Here is a 26,651-nt window from a genome sequence, read left to right as displayed (position 1 = left end):
TCTGAAGTGTTTTACAGTTCCTCCACTGATTGTTTGGTATCTATGTGTTTCTTGTTTGCCCTGACAAGAGATATAGACATATTATTGAGTTACCAGTACAATTTCTAACTGTTGGTATACTTAAGCATTTAAACTTTATCTGATAGAATAAGAACTAATAAGAGTAGCAATACATACAAGTGTAGTTACACTTGTGCTTATGAGAGTTGGTTGCTTACAAGAGGTTCCAAATATAGGGATTTGACTTGAAAATTTTTGGTATTTTTGAAAACTGGTTGCTGAGGAGAGGTGGTGGCTTATCACAGGTGGTTGCAACCCAAGGTTTGACTGTATCAATTATCACAAGTAACTGTCAACTTTTACAATTTGCTAGCGAAAAGGACTTTGAGCGTGATACTCCATGCAGTTTGCCAAGTAGAAATGTCTCAGAAGAGTTTCTTGTCCGAATTTTTTCAAACTATACCAAAAGTTGCATCTTATCCTGCTAATCAAAATTTGATACTAAAAAATGGGTTTCACAGTGTCGTTTTTGAAATGTAAATATTTAAAGCTAAAATTAAGGGTGTTTTTAGTAGGTCATACTGTTGCTATGGTATCCTATCGTGTAACGAAAATGATAACAACGTGTTCAACAATGATTGGGCAGGTTTTTGATTCCATGATTGTAGCATTAATTAACTGATAAAGAGTGGTTACGATAACCCACCAAAATGTAAGTCTTGGAAAGTACTGGAAACTGTTTTGAGCCACCAAGAAGCAAGACACCCGGAAATAGTTCGCGCAGACTGTTTTTTGCTTCCTCTGGTATCCTTTCCCAGAATACGCGAACAAATAGAAGTCACAAAAATTAATCGTCAATGTCATTTTGTGGATCAAATCAGGCCAGATCGAGTCAGATCTAATAATTGTATTCGTAAAAATACCGGAAGAGAAAATGCGCTCCTGTTGACTTTATCTAGCGTTACGCTTGTATTACACTTGCTTGAGGTGGTTTGGTAGTGGATCTCTTCGCACTAAACAGGTGACACGAGGCCGCCCAAAGCAAAGGACCTTTGATTTTTTTTTTTTTTAAAGGCGTGTACCAGTCATGTTACATGATGTGAGGCATAAGGTTCTTACACGCGCGTTTTTCCTGTACCCCCTCCCCCTGTGGATTCAACAAGCCAAATGATGTAGTTTCATTGCATTTTATTTCTATTTAGGCGTTTTAAATGTGGCTATGCAGTAAAATAAACAAAACACAACCAATACGACAGTTTCCAAATAAAATCTTGTGCCAGCATTTCATGACATCAATATTGAATGTTCTGCGAAAAACTCATAACCCAAAAGTAAAGAAACGTTTCTTTTATGTTGAGCTTGTTAATTAGATAGAAGCTGGAAAACAAAAAAGACAACAAATACTTGGCGCGTGGACTTTGCGGGGTAATCGCGCGTTCTTCACGCGTTGGTCGCGCGATCACGCCAACTTATCGTACGCGTTAAAATAATTCAACCAACGACCTGAAGACAAATGCAATTTCTCATATGCAGTTTTCTTTCCATAAAATTACAGTTGATAAAGCGTTTTGAATATACAGACAATTGAGCTAAGGACATTTCATTTGTATTTACATCAAATAACTATCCACATCAACTAAGGGCTTGTACAGTTGGTTTTAAAAAAATAGCTTTTAACTCTTGCCAATACAAATTACAGGCAATTCATTACTTAACATTAGCATTATTATTGTCGCAATCAAAAATTACAAATTTTCAGGTATAATGTTCCCGAATAAAGTGATTTCAAGGTATCGAGACAATTCGTAAAATTTCGCCTTTGTGAGAAATAAAAAGTCTGAAGGTAACTGAAGGGTTCTACTTGTTCAACGACTGGGACACCAGGCCTTTTATCGCCAGTGAGTAGAGGCCTGGAATTAACATTTCTAACGTTATCAGAGATTCAAAGAAACCCCCTTTGCAAGGTAGACTATCTGATCTGTTTGCGTAGGGCCAAAATATTTTCATAAAATACATGACCTAATCTTTTAGCGGGAACAAGAAATTTATCTAATTTTAAGTACTTCGAGAAATTGAATTTCCAACGACTGTACAATGTTGGCTGCACTTCATTGGTCTAAACTGAGGAGTAAGTTATTAAAACAGAGAAAATATGCTCCAAGACAAGGACTTCAGAGTCAAATAACACCTTATTTTACATTGGCTGGTCTGTATATAAGTCTTTTCGCTGTGCGCCACTCTTGTCAAATGCAAGTCTTGACGTTATTAAGAAACTAGTTAAAAGCCATGAAGACAAATCGTTGACTTCTGATACGAGGTCCATAACCAGCAGTGCATTGTGTAGTGAAGCAATCAAGCTTCTCTGTTTGTATTCACGTCATATGAATATCACCCAACCGTCCCGAGCAGTACAACCCAAACCTGGTGAAACAAATAATCGATTCTCTCAACGTCACGCGATAAATTATATCCTCTATGACCAATAGACGCATTCGTCTACGATCTTGTAAATTCGTAAAAAGAAACTCTCCTTCATTCATCAGTTAAATTACAATATAGTTCATTTTACATTTCGAAGCAATTTCAATTTTTCTCTCCGCGTCATCCTCGTCGGGCGGAGCGAAGTTAGTTCAATTCCAAATTCTCTATCAAGCGCTGGAAGATAACTTTGCCGATTGCTTCCTCGCTTCGTCTACAACATCAAACAGATGCTTGGCGTCCACAGCCAACACATGCGCAGCAGAGAGCATTCCTCGGCGGTATTCCTGGTCCAAAGTAGTTGTGCTGTATTTCTGCGCCATTTTCATGGCGTTGATAAGTTCAGCCATGTCAGATGACAACACTTTGTGCGCCATTTCCACCTGAAACGAATATCAAAGAGGATTGCGATTCAGAATCATTTACACGCACGCAGGAAAGTGTAAAGAAGTGTAGCCTGTGAACAGGCTCCCGGCTAGGGCGAAAAAATTAGGCGAGCGAAGCGAGTCGACGAACGCGAAAGCAGTTAGACGAGCAAAGCGAACCGAGCATGGTTTCCTCCTCATTAGCCTCACTAACCTCGCCCTATAACCCAATTGGGACCTGTTCACAGGCTAAAAGAAGAGAGACACGCAGAAAATGATAAATCAAAACATTGCCAAATTTTATAACTAAGGTAATATCTAGGGGTACTTCCTACAACGGCCTATAAGGGGAGGGTACCTTTTCCAGCCTTCAAGTACATGAAATAAGTTGAGGTATATGAAAGGGTAGGGAAATCTGCCATTTAGATATAACGTGAGCGGAAACTTTGGTTAACATCTCTTCTGGTAATGCTTGATGTTCTCTCCTCGGGTGCAAAAAAACCATCAGGAAGAATCAAAAGCTATGATGTCTGTGATTGTCGACTTCCCCTTTTACAATACTAATCAATGAACTGGCCAACTAAATGCCGCAGTCTTACCTCTTTGTGCGATGAAGGATCTAATCTCTGAATTTCTTCATCAACGCGTGCCAGTAAATCTCTCAGTGAAAGACCGATTGCCTGCAGAAAGCAAAATTATCATTTATACAGAAAGTAAGGCACAGTGACAAAACAGGGGCAAAACAAACAGAGAAAGTCAGTATGTGGATGAAGTAGCTTTTCCGATGAAAATGTCGTCGAAAGCATCGCCCGAGCCTGTAAGGGGCTGTTGCTAAGCAACATTGAGTCTCGTTTTGACAATATGCCGACGTGCAAGGTTCCGGTGTACTCAGGAATAACTGACTAACACCACTGTTGTGTTATTGAAGTGATGCGGGGAAAAGATAAATATTGGCATGGCAGGATAGGGGTTGCGTTTGTTTGCAGATCAAGCAGTGCAACTGCTGTGAAGCAGACGTAAGCATGAGATAAGACAAGAGGAGTGAGATAACAGTAATTTAGGATGGGAGGGAGGGGAAGCCCTCACTGTATCAAGGAATAGCTAATGACCTTTTAGGTTATGTTCACACCTGGTGCCTAAGTACGATTCTCGCCGCGTACTAATGTGAACACCCCTGTTTTGAGAGCATTCACACCAGAATTCGGGCACAGTGCCCGTGCCCCTGCCCGGAAACAAGGTCTCGACCTTGTACACGGACAGTTAATGGTACTTGGCTACTTGGAGTATCCGGTGTCTGAACGCAACACTATTTTGTGTCGGTGCCCAGGTACCAGCGCTAAGGCACCAAGTGTAAACACAGCCTTAGATTGATCAAAAGAAGACATCGGTTTACTGCTTACCTTGACAAACGCTGGGTAGTCTTCAGAACGAGCGAACGGTAGGCCATTATTAAGACCAATCACCGACTGCACCACATGAGTGGTATTGATAAACACACTGTCTGAAGAACGATCTTCTTTTGGATCATCTACTCTCTGCGTTGACAAGGACTACAAAGCAAAGAAGACATGTTCAACAGTACAAAAGCCCTTAGATAATGTGAGATGCACTTCCTGCGATTTTTTGTTTTGTTTTGTTTTGGAAATTGCAGTTTTTTTGAACTCGTTCTGTTTGATCAAGTTGGAATTACCACTAAATTCCAGGCAACTTATCCACTGTCAGACCACAAAACGCCACTAGACAACAGTTGACAGTAAACTTAAGAGAGGCCGGTTCGAAACGTGGTTATGGTTCCTTCTGTGACAAAGGCGTATTTGCGAACCGACTTCAGCGACTTAAGTTTTGATTGAGAAGTTAAATCAAACACGAAAGACCGTATTTACCCACATTTCCAAACACCTCAAAGTTTGTGATAAGTTAATAATATCTTTATTAACTTATCACTACTCACGATGAATTCGATAGCGTTGATCCTAGCAGTATGCAGGACACCTATCATATATGAACTCCGTTAAATGACCTTACTCTCCATGAGTTCTCGTAGCTCAGTGGATAGAGCGCCCACCCGGTGTTCGGGAGGTCATGGGTTCGATTCCTGTCGGGGACTCAGAATTTTTCTTTGTCCCACGCTCGTGTCATGTTGATTAATTCACCTTCACACCTCAAAGTTTATCACAAATACTCCGCTGTGCGTCGTACTTTTATCTCTTTTCTCGGTGTTTGGAGATGTGGTCAAACGCGATCTTTCGTGTTTGATATATTATTTGCAACATCGTTTAAACAACTCGTCGAAGAGAAAAGCTCTTTATCTTACACTTACCGTTTCATTCATATCAGAGTCTGCTATCGTGGCAGCCTGTTGGCTCGGTGGATCGACTGGAGTACTGTGATCTAAAGGGACAAAAAGTTTTAAAACGGCGCAACCCAACCCCTGTATCACGAGCAAACCTAGTGAATTTAGGATGAATGCTGTTAACTCTAAACGTGATTTGAGCTCTGGGATTTCACCGGCATTTCAGGTAATGCTGAACGTTACCACCGATTTCTTACTGGACGGGACTGAATCAGGTACCTCTCGTACCCCCGATATAATAACCTACGTAGGAAACGTTCTCCTATGACGCTCCACCACCCCACTGCGTCAATCTTGTGCTCTCGCCCATTTTTGCGCAACCAGCAGGCCGGAAACTCTTCATCGATATAAGTGAGTGACAACTTCCCTACCTTTGCCACGCAACATAATACAGAACAGTCTTATTAGCCCATTACGGTTATTTTGGGCAGCCATGTACTCTTGTTATTTTAACGTATTTTTTGTTCATGTAATTTCTAATTTCTAGCTGAGTACAAATAAAGTTGTTGTTGTTGTGCGTGAGTGGGAAACGGACGATGAAAAACCTTGGCCTATTATTTTGCCACGTTATGAGAGACCCACCAGCTGCACAAGCTAATTTTGACGAGACTGACGTTCATAATACAGCTCAGTTTGAATTCTACTCTTGCCCTGAATAAAACATTGAATGGGCCATTTCCGAGTGACCTTTTGCCTCTGTGTCGACACGAGTCTTGGTGCGAAACCATTCATATAAAAATGTGTTCCACCTTCAGATTCATTTTCATGCAAATCAACGTATTTTCATATGAAAGAATTGGCACATGGACTCGTTTTGAAACAGAGGCACAACTGACAAGGTAACTCGCAAATGGCCTCAGTTACAATTTCGAGGCGGAAGGTGTTTCGAATAGTAACTTTAGAACTGATGATCACACGACTTACATTCCTTGGCTGCTTGGCGTTGTTCGATGAATGAGGCTGATCCACGTGGATTGTATGATTCCACTGCTGCCGACACACCATCCTCAGGGGAGAGGAGGTGGGGGCTCTTGGGCGACTGTTGAACCTGGATGAGGGAATAAGAGTGAGTTAAAGTACTGATACAAGCCGGATATCCTAACGACAGCCACTGAACAAACTTCATCGGTTAAATCATTTTTTCATATCTATTGATATCTTAATGCGCGTTTTACTTTGTTATCTCATTGTTTGGCAAATCGCAGTTGTTGGCACCTGGTTGGTTTGCAAAGTTGGGAAAATAAAACCAGAGAGAGACTTTTAGCGGGTAGCAAAAATTCTGTAAGTTTCACCGTAATTATTTGCAAAACATAAAGAAGGCATCAGGTCGAGGATTGGTTTCAACAAAGAACATTTAAACTTCGCTTCGGACAACAACGCCCTAAAGATGTTTGCCCGAAGACCATCCAAATACAATTCCACGGTTAACCCAAAGACTTCCGAAAACTTACTAAGATAGCCCAGAGACCGAAGACTTTCGACGGTTTCCTAACTTGATCCAAAGACTACAAAAGATTTTCTTGAACTTTCTTGAGAGGTTAGCGAGCATTTTCGACATTCTACCTAAGTGGCAGATAATCCAATGTCCCGATCGTACTCATTTACCCTTTGTGCTAAAAAGAACCTAACACAAACGAAAACCCAAGAATAATTTGTTACAAACCGGCGAGAAAGGAAGCTCGATGTTCTGTTCTTCCTGTTGAAGCCACTTAGAATCTGCTTCTGACTCCAGGCGCTGTTGACGCAGTCGTTGATGAAACATTTCTCGTTCTCTCAATTCCAGTTGCGCTCTTTCTTCATCATCACGTCGTTTCAGTTCTTCGTCACTCTGATCGAAAAAAGCAAAAGAATTCAGTGTAAATGAAAAGAATATTATTGTTTTCTATGGAAAATTTGTCATATTAGAAATGCCAAAGTGAAGAGATAGTCTTCCCAAACACTCAAGCAGTTTGAACAGAAGGAAGGGTTAAAAGAGACCCCGTTGATTGTCATTCTACCCTTCTGTCTGTTTGTCTTCCGTTTGTTTGTCTGTCTGTCTGTCTTTCTGTCAGTCTGTTTTTGTTTTCATCAATCAGAGGTGTAATTAAGAATAATGAATCCAAGAGAGTAAGTCGCTAAATGAAGAAGGAAGAAGTTGGTTTGATGCGGAGATAATTCATTTCCATCTGATGCCTGATGTTTTTTCCTCATTCCCACATCTTTATGCTGGAATTTTAAAATCGAGGCTTGATTTTAGGTTTAGATTGCGATGGAACGCGTGAATTAGCGAGTTAACAAGTAAAATAGCCGAAGAAGAAGGGGCGATACTAACTCTTGAAGATTACTTGCCACTCTATCTCAAAATCACAGCATAATTCCTGGAATTTAACTCACCGGTAGGTCAATAGCAGGTTCCAGTGTTTTTGTCGGACTTCCCACAGGACTCGTTGCCGGACTGATCGCTTTATAATTTTTCGGAAGAGTCTGACTACCACTAATAGAATACCGAGACGGTTGCTCCAGCAACGTGTGAACACCGCTGGCCTCGTGGTACGACTTGAAGTTCCTAGGAAGCGTGCGCGAGGGGGAGATGGAAGAATAGGGCGAGCGAGGGGATCTGGGCGACGTCGGGCTTCCAGGGTACTGTCCAGGCAGGGTTGCTCCTGGTAAGTAAAATATAGAAAGGCTGAGTTGGGTCAAATTTAGGAAGCACTCCATTGAGGTTCTTATTCAGTAGTGATGGGTAAGCTCTGCTATCTCGCGGGTGAGGTATTTTCTAGAAGTTGCCATGTTTGTCGAAAATTCCTCATACTACATAGCGAAGTAAATTTTAAACAGACCAACACCAGAAAGGTGATTACAAACCAACAAGAGGCAAAGATAGTTGAGAATGAGAAAGACTTAGCCGACGTACAAACGGTAACGAAAATGATAAAAAAAAAAAAAAAAAAAAAAAAAAAAAAAAAAAAAAAAACGAGCCAAAGTTTTCTATAATTGGCGTCACCATAGGATGACGTGGCAAACAGACAGTGAACCAACTCACCTCTAGGACTTGTTACTCCTCTACTGCTGTCAAATGTAGACTGGGCCGCACTCGTGGGAATTTGGACGAAGGAAGGCTGGATCCCAGGCCTTAAAGGCTGTAAATAGCACAGAAATTCAGACATCGCATCCATGAAAATTCTTAGTTCGTTTAAAGGGGCTGTATCGTATGTTTAGGAGAAAAGAAAAGGAATGTGGCAAAATCCTTACCTTGGGAGGGGCAGCAGAGTCTTGTATGGCACCTGAAAAGCAAAGCAAAAGACAAAATGTATGGCAAAATTAGTAAATAGCATTTAACCAAAGACATCATAAAGAGAAGTAGATTTCTAGCTTCTCGGAAAATTAATTTGGATCGATCAGAAAAGTCAAATAGTTCTCAGGTAATATTTTCGAGTAGTACAATATGGAATATTCTCAAGAATTCAAAACGTCTAAAAGCGAGTGTGTATACAAACAAAATATAAATCAACTGGCATATTCACACAATGCCATACAGAAAGGCTTGCGCGATAGATCGAATTTCACGTTTAAAATCAAACAGCGTAATTTCAAAACGACTGTCAATAAAAACTATTATTATATGGCTATGTTTCACAAGGACTGGGAACTACCGAATTTACGAATTTGATTAGCTGAAATCGGTATTGAAAGCGGTCTAGATTTTCCCATCTAGACCGCCATCTAGACCGGTAGTGTTTTGCGGTGAAAAAGTTGCAAAAATATTGACTATTTTCTTCCAACAATATTTATTTATCAAAGAACCAAAAAGCCTGACGAGCAAAGAAGTAAAAAGGACGAGCAAACTTTGGCAGAATTATGTTCAGCTCATCGCTATTCGCAAGCACATTAAAAGAATTAAATTGTTCTTGTTTACCATATAATAAACATCTTATTAACCGAGCTTAGTCGGTCTGTAGGGGAGAATCTTGACCTCGGTCCTGTGTACAGACGTCACTGCGTTCGGTCTGTACTCACGACCTCGGTCAAGATTCTCCCATACAGACCTCCTGCTCGGTCAATAAGAGCTAATGACAGTATGATCGAGACAAAGTCAGCACTGGCAGTATTTACTTACCCACGGACAGAGCTTGTATTCTTCGAGTTTCTCTCCTGACTTTTTCATCTTGCTGAAATCTTTCCTCCTGGACGATAACACTGTACACAAAGAATGAAAGAGTTGGGTTATGAAAAATCAAAATACACAACAAAATGTCGATCAACCATTTCTGACTTGAAGGGGAACTGTTCTACACATTTCCCATGATTCTGAGAGGCAAAACACCTGTTCAGAACACGGGAAGTCTTACAATAATTGATAAGAGCAGTTCTCGACAAAAGCCACGAGCTCATCAGGAAGTAAAGGTTGAAGTAGAAAAAGCAAAATCTTTTTGAAACTGTTTTACGTCCTAATAAGCTGCCGTTGAAAAGTAACGTCAAATAATTGTGGCCGCAGATAAATTCCGAAAGTGGCGACCCTCTGAAAGAAGCGAGGGTCTCCCTGTATCTTGTAGATAGATACGGATCAGCAAGGATGAATGAGGGTTTAAATAACATATACAACAACGTACCTGAGTCGAGTCTTGAGATCCTGAAAGGTCGGTCTCTTGGACGGCTCGTAGGACCAGCATTCAAACATGATGTGGTACAGGGCAGGGGGACACTGATGGGGGAGGGGTAGACGTTCACCATTCTCGATCTTGCCAATCACTTCATTGTTCTTGACGCCTTGAAAGGGTTTGATGCCGTACATGAGGATCTCCCACATACACACACCTGAAACATTAAGTCACAGATAAATGAACGTTTCTTCATTTGTCACTTTAGAAACGAGAAAACGTCTGGGGCGTTCTCATCTCGCAGTCGCGTGTGGGATCGTTACTGGAGACAATGTAACTTCTCGTCTTTCCACGGTCTCACAAACCACTGCGAGATGAGACTTGTCCAGGTGTCTTCTCGTATCCAAAGCGGCAAATTGAATTTGTGTGAATTACTAGTCTTAGTTTAATAGGCTTCCAGGATCTTCCGACTTGGTCACAGGTAGGATTTGTAGGTTATCCTAGGGTGAGTTGCATGTTATTATCAAAGCCTGTGTGGCTAGAGTCAATCAATCAATCAATTGATCGATCGATCGATCGATCGATCAGTCAATCAATCAATATATTTAACGTGGTCGGTACGCTTAGCTAAAAAGCTAGTTTACAGGTACGCCACGAAAAAAACAGTAAAACGAAATTATAAGAGCCTTATGAAGGTATATATATCTCTAACTTGTCAGCTGACTTAACATTTACCTAACTGTATTACAATATGTTACTACGTGACTCGAGCCACTTTCTTACTAGGATTGCACGACCCGTGTGACTTATTTCGACAATTTTATATCACTTATTTTCATGGCTTTTGTGCATAAAAATCAAGTTACATAGGAAGTACACAAGCAACAGGGACGACTCTGTAATGAGGATCTTTCCAAAGCACTTAATCCCGTTGTGACTTTGTTTTTAAATTTGTCGAGCTCTACTGACCGTTCATGAACGTCGCGCAACTGACTCTAACCAATCAGGGTAAAGACAAGATGTCGTTTCCTTAGCCAATCAGGTGCTATTTTTCGCCTCACGTGACTTTCTCCACTCTTTCTTCCAACTACATCAGTAAGAATTAAAACAGTTTAAACTCACCAAACATCCAAATGTCGCTAGCGATTGTAAATCTCCTGAAATTGATAGACTCTGGTGCCATCCACTTGATTGGAAGTTTACCTTTTGAAGCTAAAACACGAAATATAGAAACAATAAAACTGAGTGCCACTTGTGAATAGAATTGCGTACATGAATGCAGTCACAAAAGGCTTCTGGTCTTGTGGGAATTTGCATTCAATAACAACACAACCCCATATAATAGGAGACTAGACATTACACAATCTTGCATTGTCATACCGCGGAATTCTCAGAACTATTGAGAGAAGAAAAGTATACCAGTTGGCAAGGAAAATTACCATTTCAAGATCGTGACAATTCAGAATGTAGTCTCACCTTTGTAGTACGCCTGTTCATCCACCCATCTTGAAAGACCAAAGTCTGCTAACTTGACGCATTTGGGTGTACACACCAATACATTACGAGCTGCGATGTCCCTGTACAGAAAAAGGTCAAACAATACAAAAGATTAGCAAACACGTAAGCTAGAGGGAAAAACGCGTGTCGTATGTTGGCAACGCTATAGGGTGAGGTCAAAAAACAAATGACAATGTAAAACTACATAGCACTACTACACGCTATATCATTCAACGTATGGCTTACCTGTGTACAAAGTTCTTGCTTTCAAGATATGACATGGCAGTGCTAAGTTGAAAAATGTAACTAAGAAGTGTCTCCAAATTTATCGATTGTCTGTTCTTTTGAAGGTACGATCTCATCTAAAAACAACCAGAGAAAATTAGTTATCAGCACGAGTTGTTTAGGATGGTTCCCGCTCGAACAAAGCAAGGCAAACTGTGCAAAAAGCTACTGACATCTTGACAGACAATGGAAAAAGGAGGTGTTCGCAGTCTACCTGCTAGGAGCTGTCATGGCCTCAGGGGTGACACAAGCCAACCCAGCTATTGTTCCTGTAATGTCAGCCTGAAAAAAATCGGATTTTTTCTTTCCGGGACAGCTGCTGTAACACAGGCTACTATAATGTGTTCTCGGGTAAGAGAACACAGTGCTCTCTCCACTTAGGTATAAAATGGGTAGCGGTGGACTTTTAGGGAAACCAGAATGTCAGAATGCTGGCCAGAGGTTGGAGAAGGGGAGAGTGAGTACATAACATCCTATCCAGGGGTGTAGTGATAGTTGATTTCTACTAGTTTTATTGTATCCAAATCACAGTTAAGCTTCATAAAGAACTACAAAAAGTCCCTAAAGCCTAGTGTACACTTTCAGACCACCCATTTTACACATTGTTACACAAGGCAGAACTTTGGAAGGGTTTTCTTTCAGCTTCTTAAGAGAAGTGCACTTACCTCTCCATACGCAGCCAGTTCCATTACAATGTAAAACTCATCGTCCGTACACACACCAATGAGCTTTATAATGTGAGGGTGATCAAACTGTTTCATTGTATCTGAAAAACAAATTACAAGTAAAAATGCACTGCTACAATCGCCACGTAAGCATTCAGACAAATCTGTGCTTTTCTCATAAGACTTCTTAAAATTCCACACTACACAATTTGTGTCTAGTGATTTTACGAAGCTGTAATACTATACAGTCACATTGTACATCTGTAACATAACTGCATTGTGTAAACAAACAAGCTGACTGGCAAGCCAAAGGCTAGTTTTCTTTTGGCTAGCTGTTTTTATAGAAGTGGTTGAACAGGAGCTGAATGCAAGATAAGGCTTAAGTTTTGACTTACCAAAAGAAAATATACAAAACGGGAAACAAGATAAAGAATGTTGTCGTTGAGGTGTTGCTATTGATTCTTCCGGGACATACAATACTTACATGCTTCTTCCAGAAATTTTTCTCTTGACTCTGGGTTTTTACAAGATTTAATGGCCACTTGAAGATTGGGATCATCCTGTTGAAGAACAAAAAAACCTTCATCAAAAGGATAAATTAAACTTATAATGACTATGACTATGAATTATAGTTCTGTAATAAATATGTATTTTGAAGATGGCAAGGAAAAAGGAATGGGAAAATGGCTGGCACTGGAAGTGAAGATGCGATGTCGGCAATCACGAAGTAAAATTGTTGTTCTAAATGTGAGAATGTTAGAGTATAGCAGTGTGATGGGGGTGGGGGGGGGGGGGGTGGGGGGTGGGGGGTTTCACCGGCTACTCACCGGACTGATGTAAGTTCCTCTATGAACATCTCCAAATTGTCCTTGTCCAATTATTGTCTCCAGAAGCAATTTGTTTCTTGGAATCTCATAGTCCTTAGCTAAGGAATCAAGCACATTGTCAAACGGTATCCTTATATTTGTCTTTAACTTGAATTTAGCATTTTGAACAGTCACCTTAGCCTTAGTCACAATTTTTTTTACATGTACATCGAAAGCTATCCATGTAATGCAAATTTAGGAAAAAAATTGATCACGCAGACCACCATGTTGTTAACGCCAATAGTTTTTTCCTAGCAACACATGTTTATGGCGCGTTTAAAAAAGTTCTTAGGTTACAATAGTTTAAAATTACAGAGCTTTTGATTGCCAGTCTGCAATCTTTATCAACGGTTGCAATCTTTAAACAATTGGAGACTAGCTGGCAATCAATAAATTAAAATTATAGTCTATTTTCACCAGAGAATGTGTCCATTTTTAAGTAAATTTTTGCTTAGTTAACACTCAGCTTTTATAGCTTACTGTAAATACTAAACTTTGGTCTTGCATGCAATTATTGGAGGGTTATTATTAAACTTCAATGATAAGGAACTGTAGATCCAAATTATCTGCCCATTTAAAGGGGCTAGGTCTCACAATTTTAGGCAATTTCAGCACTGATCAAATGGTCATAGAATTAACTAAATTATCACAAAAAACCGCTCCAAACTATAGAAGATCTCAAACAAAACACAGGAAAGCCAAGAAGGGACATGGATGGACAAAACTGGAGAGGATCAAAACGGGTTGTATTTGGGTAAATTTGAAAAACGTCGGCCCACCTTTTTCAAATTTATATCAGTTTACATCAAAATGTCATTTACACGGCTGGAAAATCATTCTCAGTTGTTATGTGGCTGTGATTTTGCAAATGAAAGACTCTTGCTCTGCCAATTTGACGTTTAGAGCTCATAATTAACAAAATTAAACAAAATTACCTAAAATAGCGTGAACTAGCCCCTTTAAATTCAGTAGCATTTCTAGGAAAACTTAGATATCTGTTATCGATTAAGTTTGTGAAGTCATACACAAGCAAAATTTAACTAAAATGTAGTTACCATTTACAATATGACACGGTTGATTTAATAAAAGAATGCTTTTTAATTCTAACACCAAATTTGTTTCTTAGATAAAAAGGCTTTCTAGTACATTAATATTTATCTTCATTTCAAAGCATCTGGTAAACTCACCATTAGTTAGACACTGTTTCACGTAAGAAATAACATTATTCATGTGCATGTTGCATGAATTATGAACAAGTTATATTTTAAGGTTTAAAACCTGTGCTGGCATTTTACCTGGTCTTCTGTTAATAACAAGAGCTGTTCCACTGGACAAAGTAACCGCTACCCGTGCAGCAGCCAATACTGTAAGTTAGAGTGGTTATAAACATTTGATGCAATATCCTTAAAATTTATCCATTTTATTTCAGTTTATAGCATATTACTGGACAGGTACCAGGACAAGGTTATGAGGTTATGGACTTGTCAATACATGCATATAATGCGTAATCATAATATCATAAAATTAACTTTAATTTCCGCTCACTAATGCATGTTAGGATGTTCATAGCATCTTAAGCTTAATCATGTTAGTAATGTTGTGATGTATAATCACATACTTAAGTTTAATAATTAGTCCCCTTTTGCAGATACCTTGGGGTTTCATTAAGGGTTGGGCACCTGACAAATTGACTGGTTATTAGGATGATTTTGCCCACCTGGTTTGCCTATCTAGAGGAAAGTAGCTCAGTTTAAAAGGTTTTGCTCATTTATGAAAACCAGTTTCTATAGTTTTGATAGTATTGCATAGTATTGATATATACTTAAATTTGCAATTTTTAATCAATTTGTACTTCCCTGCTAGCTTGCCAAAAAGGACACAACTCATAACGCTATATGAAATATGTGAGATAGCATGCACACTCTCATTGGTCGATAAGTGAGATTAGATTCATGAGAGTATGTAAATACAGTTGTGGTGCTTTAGATTTGCACATATTTTTGACAACATTTTATAAAATATATATTTTATAAAAGCAATAGCCTTTTTCTGTGTCTACATAGCCTCAACTTAACACTTGGGGATTCAGGAAAATTCTTGACAATTATGCAAACCCTCGACTGCATCTTGGGTTTACACAACTGTCTTGAATTGTCTGAACCTCTCTTGTGTTTAGATGAGGGTATGTACATGTAACCATGGAAAAGTACTCCATTGCTTAAATACTGCACATTCAAACAAATACTGCTAAATACTACTCAATAAAAAAGGTTTTAAATCAAAGAGCACTTGAATTACACATGTAAATTTAACACTTGTTTTCTTTCTGAGTTGTTAATTAATAAGATTTAATTTCATTTATTTTGAACTTTAAACTACAATGTAATTTGTGCTTGTCGAGATTCAGAGTAATGGTTCCTGTGATAAGAGTTAATTTTATTAATGTGTCACAGATTGATATGGTGTCTCTCATGTTTGATTTTCATAACACTGCAGCAAAGCAGTTTTGACCAAGTTCATCAGCCTACCTGCCATAGGATGTGCATAATCTGGATCATCATCAACGATTTCTGCATAATCATCAAACTCTGCAATATCGGAAAAGAAATATAAAATGACAGACAACTGCAAAATCATGTAAAAACTCTTTTACTTCATATCATTCATATAGCTATCACTTTTGCACATTTTCAAAATATTAATAAACATATTTAGCACATTTTCACATCAATAAACAGTGGCAAATAGAAAGTTGGTGAGCAATAAATTAGAGTAAACAGCAATAATAAAGCAAGTGGCACTCTGTGGGAAAAAATAACATATTAATATATTTCCATTTTATGGTTGAAGTATGATAAAAAAAAAAAAAACAAGGTGGTTTCTTCTGGGAAAAAAATATTGATAAAAAATGCACATCACCCATTCATTACCATGAAATTTCCAGTTCAAGAATCAAAACTCAATACTGAAGAACTTTAAGTCAAGATTCAAGACACGAGAAGCAAAAAATGAGAAACAGACTTTCACCTTGGTTTTGAATAACATTGGTATGGAAAACTACTGATAATAAACTGATCATATGTACCTCCATTTTTTCTCTGTACTGGAGAGCTGACAGAGTTTTTCTTCTCCCTAAAACCATTTCCCAGAGTAGAGATGTTCTGTTTTAGTGTAGGTGAAAAAATTGGAGGGCTGAAAAAGAGAAACAAAAATTTAATATATTAAATAGATGTTGATTTGATGTTCATTTGAAGTTATTGTAAAACTAAATTTTAAGTGGTAGTCATCATGTAAACTGTACACTGCAGTTACCTGTTTTTGAGCTCAGTTGGTGGAGAAGGTGGAATGGGGATTGAAGGGAGCGACCTTTCAACATCTGCAAAACAATGATTAGCCAAGATTAATTATCATCAAAAGTCTCTTCCAACATCAATACAAAGTCAAGCAAACCAGGTGATGAGAAAAACAGAAAATCGTCAACCCAAGATTGAAATAATCTAGTATAAACTATGTGATCAAATGCTAAGGACAGGGAAGAAAACTGGTCTGATTGCCCGCAGCAAACAAATTTTGTTCTTTGGACAAGTAAAAAATGGAGGCAAACAAAAACTGAAATTTACTGGCCTGCTGGGCAAGTAGATTTCATTTTTTTTCCTGCCCTGTTAATGACGAAAGCTGTACAGTCACGAGACTCTGCCCTACCTAGTTTCTTGAAAACCAATGAATGTTTGTTTCCACTGAAGAGCATGCAGTATCCGTCAATCAAATCAGCCATTTCTTCAGCCTTGGCTAGTGAAAAAGTTGTGAACACAAGAGGCTGCAAGAAAAAAAAAATGAAACAAAAACACAAGTCAGTGAACTGCTGTTTCTTTACATTACGTAAAACTACTGACCAGTGGGCAAAGAAAGTCCTGTCCAACACCCTGGGCAAGGGGATTTTCCAGTTGGGCAAGTGGATTCTGTCCATCACTTGTCCATAGGGTAAGTGAATTTTTTTTGGGAAGATTTTTGACGAAATTAGAATTACAGAAAAACTGTAAGATGAGAACTTTTTGAAGTTTTCAGGCTAGTACATCATAGTTAGAGCTTATGTGAAGGACAAGCTCAAAAAATTTGTTTTCTTTGTGTCCTGCTAACAGCTAATTAATTTAACAAACCTCAGAAGCTCCCAGCACTTTCAAACTGACAGTAGCTTTTTGTTTATCAGTCTGGGGAGAAGCCGTGATGAGTGGTATTCTTGTGATTGAAATGGAAGTTATTTGATGGAAATCAGCCATGTGAGTAATCTGCAAAACAAGAATGACATATGACACACGCTTCCAGTTTTTATTTACAGGTATAGAGTGGTTTTTACTTGAGTCTTGAAAAGCAATTGGTTTTACACTATTAGGCTACATGAAACACTTTTTCATCCAATCAGCGGTAAAACCAAAATCAATTGTAACCCACTTGCAGACACATTTCCCCACCACATGTCTGCTACATGTATTTACTTAGAGTTTTGACTGGTTCATTGATTTGTTTCTGTCCTTTGTAGTTGGCCAGAGTGATTACTTTGGTTTTGATTTTGGTTTTGTGGCACTCAACTGAAAGCTGCTCTAACAGGGTTGTCATTAAGTGCCGGCCGCCGGCTCAAGAACCGGCTACTTTTTGTGAAATAATCTGCGTTAAAGTTGTAAAGAGTAATGAAAAGAAATAAAAATGTCTGCCATCAAATGGGACAACATCTTTCTAAGCCATTTTTGCATTGCACAATAAAATTAGCCTTTACATTTTCTTACTGGTTAAGGTCTGTTTCCATCCCTAGCTGGTTCGTGTTTACCCTGCCAACAAACCGCCATATTGCCTTGCATACATGCGCCCGCAATCACAAACCAAACCCAGCATGCATCTCGATTATGTACAGAGTTGATTCATTCGTTATGTGTGCTGCAAACATTGAAAATGGCCGACTCATGCCCAACAAAAAGACTGATGCAGCAAACAACAATGATAGGATTTCTAACAAAGAAAAAAGCCATGGAAGTGTCCGAAGAATCAGTAGTTGAGGTGAACAGTCAGTAGTGGAGTCATCGATCAATACCAGTGTGGATTGTATCATGCCAAGCACATCTACATTTGTACAGCATCAATTCCAATGGAAACACTACCCATTGAAAGTAAAAGCACACGTCCTGTTCTGTCCCTTAAAATTCTTGGCGTTTTGGCCTTTTCCAAAAATTGCTATTTTTGAGGAGATATATCCCAGAGAATGTTGAAATAGTATTTCAGAGCCTCTCGATTTCAAAATTTTCTGGAAGAGCATGCCCCCAGACCCCCCTAGAGGCTCGTGCCTTCAGCACTCAAAATCATGGTGTCAACCATCTACTTCGTCACGCAAGGCATCTACTCCCTAAATTAATGAGAACCCTTTCTAAGGACATGTACTCACAAGTGATCCACGCTCAGCTCTGTAACTGATTCCATCTTTTGGTCCAATAACCACATCCACAGCAATTGTCCACCCAGTCTGGAGAAAAAGAATTATTGAATAACTCAAACATACAGGTAAGTTTTAGAGAACCACCACTTATACATTACAGGATTTTTGCCTATTAACAACACAAAACAAGAGGTTTATTTTCTAACACACTGCTTGAATTTCATACTTGTCAACTTCATTTGAGAATCACTAAATCACAACCCAAGGTGATGAGTTCTCATATAGCACACATTTCATGATTTTCTTGTGGCTTTTTTACATTTATGAAAGAGAGGGATTACACATCAGCTAATGAAAGTACCTCTGGCTGCCACTGTGTAACTATTAAATTACAGTTCAACCCCTATTAAACAGCCACCCCTGGAGAAATGGATAGTGGTCGCTTAAAGTGGGCTGGCCTTTTAATAGAGGTAAAACAATAGAGAAGCCCTCATTGGGACTTTGATTACTGGCTGCCCAATAGGGGTAGCTGCTTAATAGGAAATTGTTGCTGAAATACCATTTTGATACTTGATTCTTACCTGAAGCAGAATGAAGTGTATTCACTTACCCCAAGAGAGCACCTGAATGACTCCAGTTCAAACCGGTGAAGTTTGGAAAGAATCTCGAAAAAGGTATAACAGCATTCCACCTCACTCAAGGATGCATATTGCTTGAAATACGCATGAATTGTTTTCCGTAAATGCTTGGACTAAAATGAAGAAAAAGAAATGTTAATATTTATTAGTATTAAGTAAAGCAGGATTCTATAAGAAGGCATCTGCCACTAGAGTCCTAACACCAGAAACACATTTTTAGTACTTTGTGATAACATTACCTAGTTCAGGGCTTCACAGCTCAGACACCTGTAGCAATCAAGGCCATCATTGCATTCTGATTGGCTTTTGAAAGCCATAATTTAACAACCATTCAAAGTGCCAGCTGGGAAAATGTGGTTCTTATGAATTCGTCATGTAATTGGACGAGTGAGTGAAGTTAGCAAGTAGATTGTATATATAGAGAGAGGATCTTACACGGTGGTGAGAAGATATGAATTTTATGTTCGAGTGGGAAGAACATGTCTCATGAGTGAGCACAGCAAACATTACCAAAGATTTCTGAAGATTACGAAAGAGTGCCGAAGACTTTCAAAGAAGACCCAAAGATGTTTCGTTGATACACCAACGAATTTAGGAACAATTTAAGAGACAAACTTGATATCAGTGAAATCATTGATATCTTCACTAGTGAGGATGTGGAAAATACACCACTCGAGTCCTGGATGTAATTTCGTATGAATTTTACAAGTGGTGTATTTTCCATTAAAACACTCGTGTCTATATAATAAACCGGTATATCGAATGACATGAACAAATATATTATATAGTTTAGTTTTTGAGCATTATAATTTTACCTTGCTAGGCAACACAAAGGTACATGTATCTCCTCAGATCAGTTACATGTAAGACATAACTAAATCTCACCTTCATATTTTCCAAGACAGCCTTTGGTATAAATTTGGTCATGCCAACTTCTTTCCTGCAATCCAAGTCACACAAAAAAATTGATCAGATTGATGTAGATGAACCTCATTACCATGATACATGTAGGTAACACTTGTTATTTTTATATCGTATTTTAGCATTTTATTGTAAATAATATATTTTTAGCATTCTAATTATTTTAAGCTGAGGGCCCCAAGTTTATCAGTAACTTAAGTTACTGTCACGGGTCACCCTCATTAAATAAAGTCTTTCACTTCACTTCACTTCACCTACAAAATGGTCACCAGAGAAAGGAATGCAAAATGTCCAGCTTAGACTGTTTAAGTACATGTAGTTCAGCTGGCCACATTTGATATCTTAAAATTCAGCTTGATAGTGAAGCCTAGAGGACACAAACAAAAGAAATGAATAAACATGGTCATTCAGTTTCTTTTGTTGTGTCCTCTAAGCCTCGTTGCAAAGCTGAATTTTTATATATCGAAATCAGTCTATTGCCACAGCACTGTCGTCGACATTAACCATTACACTAATTGTCCACACAACCACAGGAAAAGAAAGAACCCAATTATTATTTTAATAAAGGACAATACTTACTCAATGTACTCAAAGTTTGACTTCTTATCAAGTGCGATTTGAGGCATATCCTTGAAATACCTCCTAGAAAACATCAAAAAATAACAATCGGTAATAATGAGTGCACATTGTTTTACCAGCAAAATGATAAATACAAGCCAAGCACTGTGGAAGTAAAGTGTCTTGTCCAAGAATACACACAATGTCCCCAGCCAGGGCTCAAACCTGGACTGCTCAATTCAGAGAGAAGCGCACCAACCACGAGGCCACTGCGCTTCCCACATAATAATAAAACTTTATAATAAAACTATAATTCTCATTAAATACAGTTGAACCTCTGGTTGCAACCAACTGTCATAAGCAAACACCAAAATACCAAAAGTTTCTGAGTCAAATCACTATATTTGGAACCTCTTGTAAGTGACCACCTCTCGTAAGCGACCGCGACCACTTTTAGAACCAAAAGTTTGAAATTTTCTTTTGTTTTTAACCTCCGTAAATGACCACTTGACAGATAATAGAGTGGAAATTGGATAAGCCATTGTAACATTATTGCATTCCTGGGTAGTACGAGAGACGTTAATTTCTCAATGGGAATTACCAAGTTTATCTCAAAATTGACTTTTCTCATGAATAAAACATTTAAAACATGGGTAAAGTCCCTTCAGTTACCATAATGCTAATGAGGTAAAAGTTTGGCGTAATATGGTCTAAGCTCTCGTAAGCGACCCCCTCCCATAAGCAACCACCTAGGCTTGGATGGTTGCTTATGGAAGGTTTAACTGTATTAAATTTCTCTTCACCTCATTTCCAAAACCCCAAGTCTGAAGGCAGTATCCTCATCAGCTTTTTCACTGTTGTGTTGAAGGTAGTCATTCTTCACCTAAAGAAACAATCCAATTACATGAAGCTTTTAGCATTATTAGTGTAGGAAGTAATTTCATTCAACCCCTGGATAACATAAACTGAAATTAATAAACTAATCATTCAATTTTATACCCTGCAATCAGTTCTCACTTGTTTAGCATAGGAGAAACCAACTGCTCACAGGGTATCAATTTTAACAACAATCAGTAATTAAAACTTATTTTTCTTTCCAATAACAGTACATTAATTAGTGATGAGAATGGAGAAAATTATCAGCTAGAGGATATTGTTTTTATTGTCTGGCTGACAAATAGCTTTTTGTGTGTTAAAACTATCTCAAAGTGCCAACAAATATAAGAAAATATGTTTATTCTGGCAATCAAAAACTTCAGCTGGAAAAGATTGACATATCAGTTTATTAACTGACAGCAACAACATTCCATTTCTAAAGTCACAGTACCAGACATAATTTATAAATAATGTGACTTTCCTTTACCTGATCAAATAAATAAAAGAAAGTAACTTTATCTCTAGTGTAGAGCTCCTTCAAATCCTTTGGGAAGTACCTCACTCTTAGTTGGTACCTGAATGAGGAAGTACAAAGAGAGCAATTATTACTACTAGTGCATAAAAATTTGAAATTGAAAACAAAGTACATGTATGTACAAAAGGATAAGGTTAGGTAAAGTCTGCGGTCAGGACGTGTCCAGAACTGTTTTCCCGATTTATAAAGATTGACACATCAGGAAGTGCAGTATACATGTAATGCTGACACATGACAGAACATGCTACAGACACATGCCACAAGGAGATATTGCGGGACATATCACAATGGAAAAACACTCCATGGGACATGTAGCAGGAACAAAATCAAAATGTGTAGATGCACATGCCCAAGAAAACATTAGTGGGGGACATTACCTTATGTCTGCATGCATGTTGATACTTTTAGAACTTATACAATACACAAAATTTGTCTCTGTAATTTGCTACACAGAGTTCAACTTGTTGAACTTCATGGGACATATTGCAAGGGCAAATGTTTGCAGCGATGCACTGTCCCATCATGACAGCACTGTCGGTGAGCATGCCACTGCAACATGTCCCCAAGACACGACCCACTGTGTGTCTGCACTTTATGGCTACAGGTTCCCTTGAAGAAATTCTACATGACAGGTTACCTACTGGTACTACCATTTTGTGAGGTGAACAGTGCACTGACACCCATTGTTATTTCTAGGTATACAGAAGCATTGTGAGAGTAAAGTGACTCGACCAAGAAATTCAATTTGACTGGAACACATTGTGCTATCTGTTACACCACTAGGACTCTCACATATTTTACATGTAGCTTTGTGCATCTTTTCAGTAAAGTGTATGACATTAGACCAATCAAGACAAGGTTGCCAGTGAATTATAAAAAGATTCATTTATATTGTAACATCGGGAATATAGATGATGTGGTTTGAACTTGCCTTTGCTTCAAAATTTCTTTAACCATTCTGATTTTCACTTTTTCATAGTCTCATATTCATTATCATAATGATAATCAAAAAACAAAGGGGAAAAAAATCAAACTACAACCTTGGTCACAAGGGTTGGAAAAATTCATTCTATATACATTTTGCCCCTCTTCACCCCTGTAGAATGTCGACAAAACACTTTCATCTAACACATGTTTGCAGTTTACCATTTTCCAACATTTAAAGGGGTAATGGGGACGCGGAAACTTATTGTAACAAATACTGTTTATTGTTGTGATTATGTGACCGTCAATATCTCTTTGTTTTGTGCGACATATCGACTAGTTGTCGGCATTACCTTTCATTCGGACACGTATAAGTTACAAGCACATGTAGAAGAACATTGATCGAAGGATCGTCGAAGATACCATTGTAATAAGACGGGGAAAGAGGTATGTTATGTAGTTTGTCTTTAATTTAGACCCCAAAATGTATACCACTTAATCGAAGGCAGATTAATAGTAATAGCTTTATTCTGCTCGTTGTATTTCAGTTTTTACGAGCTTTCAAGTCCAATAAACCAATTGAGAACGATAGATGCTTGGAGGTTCCGTTATTTATAACACATTTCTCCGATGCGGCGCTGGTAATAAATTCAAAGATCGGTTGATGTCAGCATCCGCCCCGTTACACATATTCTGTGGGTATTACGGTTATCATTTCAAGTTTTTGAACATTTTTGAACACAATTTGTTCATGGTTGTGGCTTGAAAATGTTTAAACCAACATTGTTAAGTTGTCCCTTGATAAGATGGGCACCTTTATAGTAGACACCCTTAGGTGTCCATATTAAAGAGGTTCAATTGCATTTATATGAAGTTCCAAGATAGAGCACTAGAGCTTGAAACTGCCCCAGATTTTGCGTGTTCTCTTCACCTTATGCAGTCAAATGACTAAGTTGCATATTAACAACAAATGTTTTCTACTTACTTCCACTCATCTGCAGGGTAAAGAGCCTCATGTTTTCCTCGTACCTCACCCATTGTAACCTTGCTGTTGAGCCAGAATGATTCATTTGTGTTGACATGCTCCAGTTTAATTCCATAGTAGTCTCCAGTGGTTATTGGATCAGCACCAAGACTGCCAATCACCAAATGAACAATTCCCTGTAAAATGCAACAAATTTACAAACTTCGTTTAATCCTGTTTCCACCAGGAAAATGGCCTAGCCCCTCAACAATGGTAGGATGTGTACATGCACCCCAGGTTCTATAGCATGCAGTACACAGAGTACATGTAAAGGAAACATTACTACCAAGGGTGTAACTAAAAAAACACTAGGTCTGTACAGCAGCTGCAAAGTTTACCAAAAGCGTTCATTTTTGTGTGAAATTATAGCTGGATTTAAGTTCTCTTTCAGCCGATGCAATAAGCCAGCAACCAGCCCTTAGTGACATCCCTGCCTACCCTCCCCTGCCCTCCCTAAGCCTCGACAGGATCCCAGTCACTGACAGTTCATGGCACTGCTACCCATCTCAAATGTTCCTGAGTGGTACTGTATGAACTACATGTCAGTTCCTTTCCCTAAAGGACATGATTTATCACTCTAAACAAATATGTTGAGCTTGTAGCAAACTCTTTCACTATCTTAATTCTTAATTATCAGCAGATGGTTCTTGCCAAAATCTAGAAAATGTGACGAAAGATTTACTTTCTTCCCCACGAGACATGTTCTGGGCTTTGATCTTATTCTTACGAGTACATGGACTAATGACATAAAAGAACAGATTGTTTCATTTTAGTAATTTGCATCTGCATTCATAATAGGGATATGTTGAATTTATCTCAGCAATATACTCTACATGCAACTTGTGCATCCAAGACCAATAACTCAATTATCCATTGACAAATTAATATTTCACTGACAGAAGCCATTAAGAAACAGGAGCACGCAGCAAATATTTCTTGCTGAGTTGGTCCTGCTACTTCCTTTGGTGGCAAATCTTGCAATGATCAGATCTGCTGCTTAGTATTTGGAATTTCAAGGATTATTTTTCATGGGATAGTAAACACAGGTTTTTAATTACAAATGTAATTAAAAGGACTCTCATTAGTAGATCAAAAGAAAGTGATCAACTAATTGCCAAACATGCTAATTAAATCATTTGCATCTGAATCAAATGAAACATTTTTTGCACTATGAGACATGCTGATAAATAATACTTAAATCTAAGAGCATGAAACACTAGATCAAAGAGAGTAGTAGGTACTCAAGACATTTCAGGAGAAAGGTTATTTTCAGCAATATTGCTAATTACTCGTGTGAATGCCAAACAATATTATTTACTGCTACAACTCGCGAACAAAAACAGTGTAAGCTTAACGTAATTTAAACCTCGACATTAATAAATCACTGAAACTGTAAAATTTGGCCGATGTTTTAGGTTTGTTGAAACCGAAATAAATCTTCTACACGCTTTGCATCGATGTTAAGTTTTAACTCGAAACATTTCCAATTTTTGGAATCTCTGGTTTAATTGTCGGTCTTAACTTCACATGACTACGTAACAGAAAATCAAAAAGAAAAGTACAGGCAAGTGACTGAAACTCCAAATGGTGGTTTTAACTTGAGATGGGGCCAAATAAGTTAATAACTACTCCTTATGTCCTAACTCCACATCACCACTTTCAAGCAGATATCGATCGGAAATATCACACACCAACAGAACAACTGTACCATATTCTTGGCAAAGAAATATATCTATATCGCCAAGAAGCATGAGAAAAACCTGGAAAATATTCCAAGAAAAGTTAACGTGGAATAAAAATTAATTGGAAAAAAATAGCCGCTGAGATCATAATGTATGGTTCGCCAATCTCTCACCGGGTTCCAACTGAATTTCCAAACCCCACCAAAAATTCCTGGAGAGTTTTCGAGCGATTAAATGGTAAAATCTCTTCATAAATTGGAGGAAAATATTGCCACGACAAGACGGGGTAAATAGTAAAAAAAATGAACCCACCTTAACATCCGTTGCTTCGCCGCATTTGACAGATCTAGAGTCGCCATTTGAGAGGAAAACTTTTAAAGTGGATCGAGCAATGTCGGAGCCCGTAGACCCACGATTAGAGCTATTTCTCTTGCTAGAATTCCGGGACATTTTTAGTTCTTTAATAGTCAACGCGATTCCCTGCCATTTTGTAAACAACAAGAGCGCATCAACAGCCACAACAGAGCGTGACTTCTGGCCAAGTCTCGCTGGTAGACATTTACTTGTCGGGACTCTGTAGGAACTTTGTTGCTTATTTCCGTTTTCCTTCGTTGATACTGACTAGTGTGTAACACATACAAGACAACGCAGGCAGGTCCTTCACTTGAAATTATGCCCTTTCGTTACCCTGTTTCTCCTTGTTGTTGATGTATCACAACTGAGGAAGATTCCAGTGTAAATTATTATCAAAAGAACCCGCTGGGAAACGAGGTGATACAAGCTAATTGTAGTTGTTTTGAGAATATGAAGAAAAGCAAGATGGCTGACAAAAGAGCGTAATGCATCGTGGGTAGGGAAAGTGGGTGCGAATCAGATGGATTTCCGGTGTAACGAAAACACCGGAAGTTGAAATAAAAGCCAAAACATCACTTATTGAATCGCTAAGGTGTTTGCGAATTGACGCAATAATTTCATGTCTGGCGGT

The 26,651-nt window shown here is 38.5% G+C and overlaps 1 protein-coding gene and 1 long non-coding RNA gene across 3 annotated transcripts; both read right to left on the bottom strand.

Annotated features, from left to right (window-relative positions):
- Positions 1–1,173: 1,173 nt before the first annotated feature.
- On the bottom strand, positions 1,174–26,507 carry LOC110067634 (focal adhesion kinase 1-like). 2 transcript variants are annotated; one of them, XM_089279515.1, is made up of 31 exons: positions 25,979–26,507; positions 23,946–24,121; positions 21,989–22,076; positions 21,429–21,508; positions 20,647–20,709; positions 20,032–20,086; positions 19,119–19,259; positions 18,518–18,595; positions 17,244–17,372; positions 16,789–16,903; positions 16,399–16,462; positions 16,172–16,278; positions 15,615–15,674; positions 14,382–14,450; positions 13,048–13,145; positions 12,705–12,780; positions 12,221–12,321; positions 11,517–11,632; positions 11,250–11,350; positions 10,896–10,985; positions 9,786–9,990; positions 9,293–9,372; positions 8,428–8,459; positions 8,219–8,315; positions 7,570–7,838; positions 6,860–7,024; positions 6,121–6,244; positions 5,164–5,234; positions 4,244–4,393; positions 3,443–3,523; positions 1,174–2,861 (listed from the first exon to the last, which is right to left on the bottom strand). In XM_089279515.1, the coding sequence occupies exons 1-31, from the start codon at positions 26,114–26,116 to the stop codon at positions 2,649–2,651; spliced, it is 3,432 nt and encodes a 1,143-aa protein (XP_089135641.1). In that variant the 5' UTR covers positions 26,117–26,507; the 3' UTR covers positions 1,174–2,648. The 2 variants fall into 2 exon arrangements, with proteins under 2 accessions (XP_089135641.1, XP_089135642.1); XM_089279516.1 differs by lacking the exon at positions 14,382–14,450.
- Positions 4,489–5,153, bottom strand: LOC149097636 (uncharacterized). The gene is made up of 2 exons (XR_016204152.1): positions 5,005–5,153; positions 4,489–4,742 (listed from the first exon to the last, which is right to left on the bottom strand). It is a non-coding gene; the product is annotated as an uncharacterized LOC149097636 (long non-coding RNA).
- Positions 26,508–26,651: the final 144 nt, after the last annotated feature.

Source organism: Orbicella faveolata, unplaced genomic scaffold (assembly GCF_042242905.1).
Source record: "Orbicella faveolata isolate gen_17 unplaced genomic scaffold, um_ofav_v1 contig_47, whole genome shotgun sequence".
Taxonomy (NCBI): Eukaryota; Metazoa; Cnidaria; class Anthozoa; order Scleractinia; family Merulinidae; genus Orbicella; species Orbicella faveolata.
Note: the sequence above shows the minus strand (reverse complement) of the source record. Positions and strands in the feature narration are given on the sequence as shown.

Excerpts from the sequence above, each read along its gene's own strand:
- LOC110067634 (XM_089279515.1), bottom strand. The coding sequence starts at position 26,116 with ATGTCCCGGAATTCTAGCAAGAGAAATAGCTCTAATCGTGGGTCTACG. Across the intron at positions 15,675-16,171 it reads AGTACAGAGAAAAAATGGAG|AGTTTGATGATTATGCAGAA; the intron begins GTACATATGATC and ends CCGATATTGCAG. Across the intron at positions 14,451-15,614 it reads TTATGCACATCCTATGGCAG|TATTGGCTGCTGCACGGGTA; the intron begins GTAGGCTGATGA and ends TCTAACTTACAG.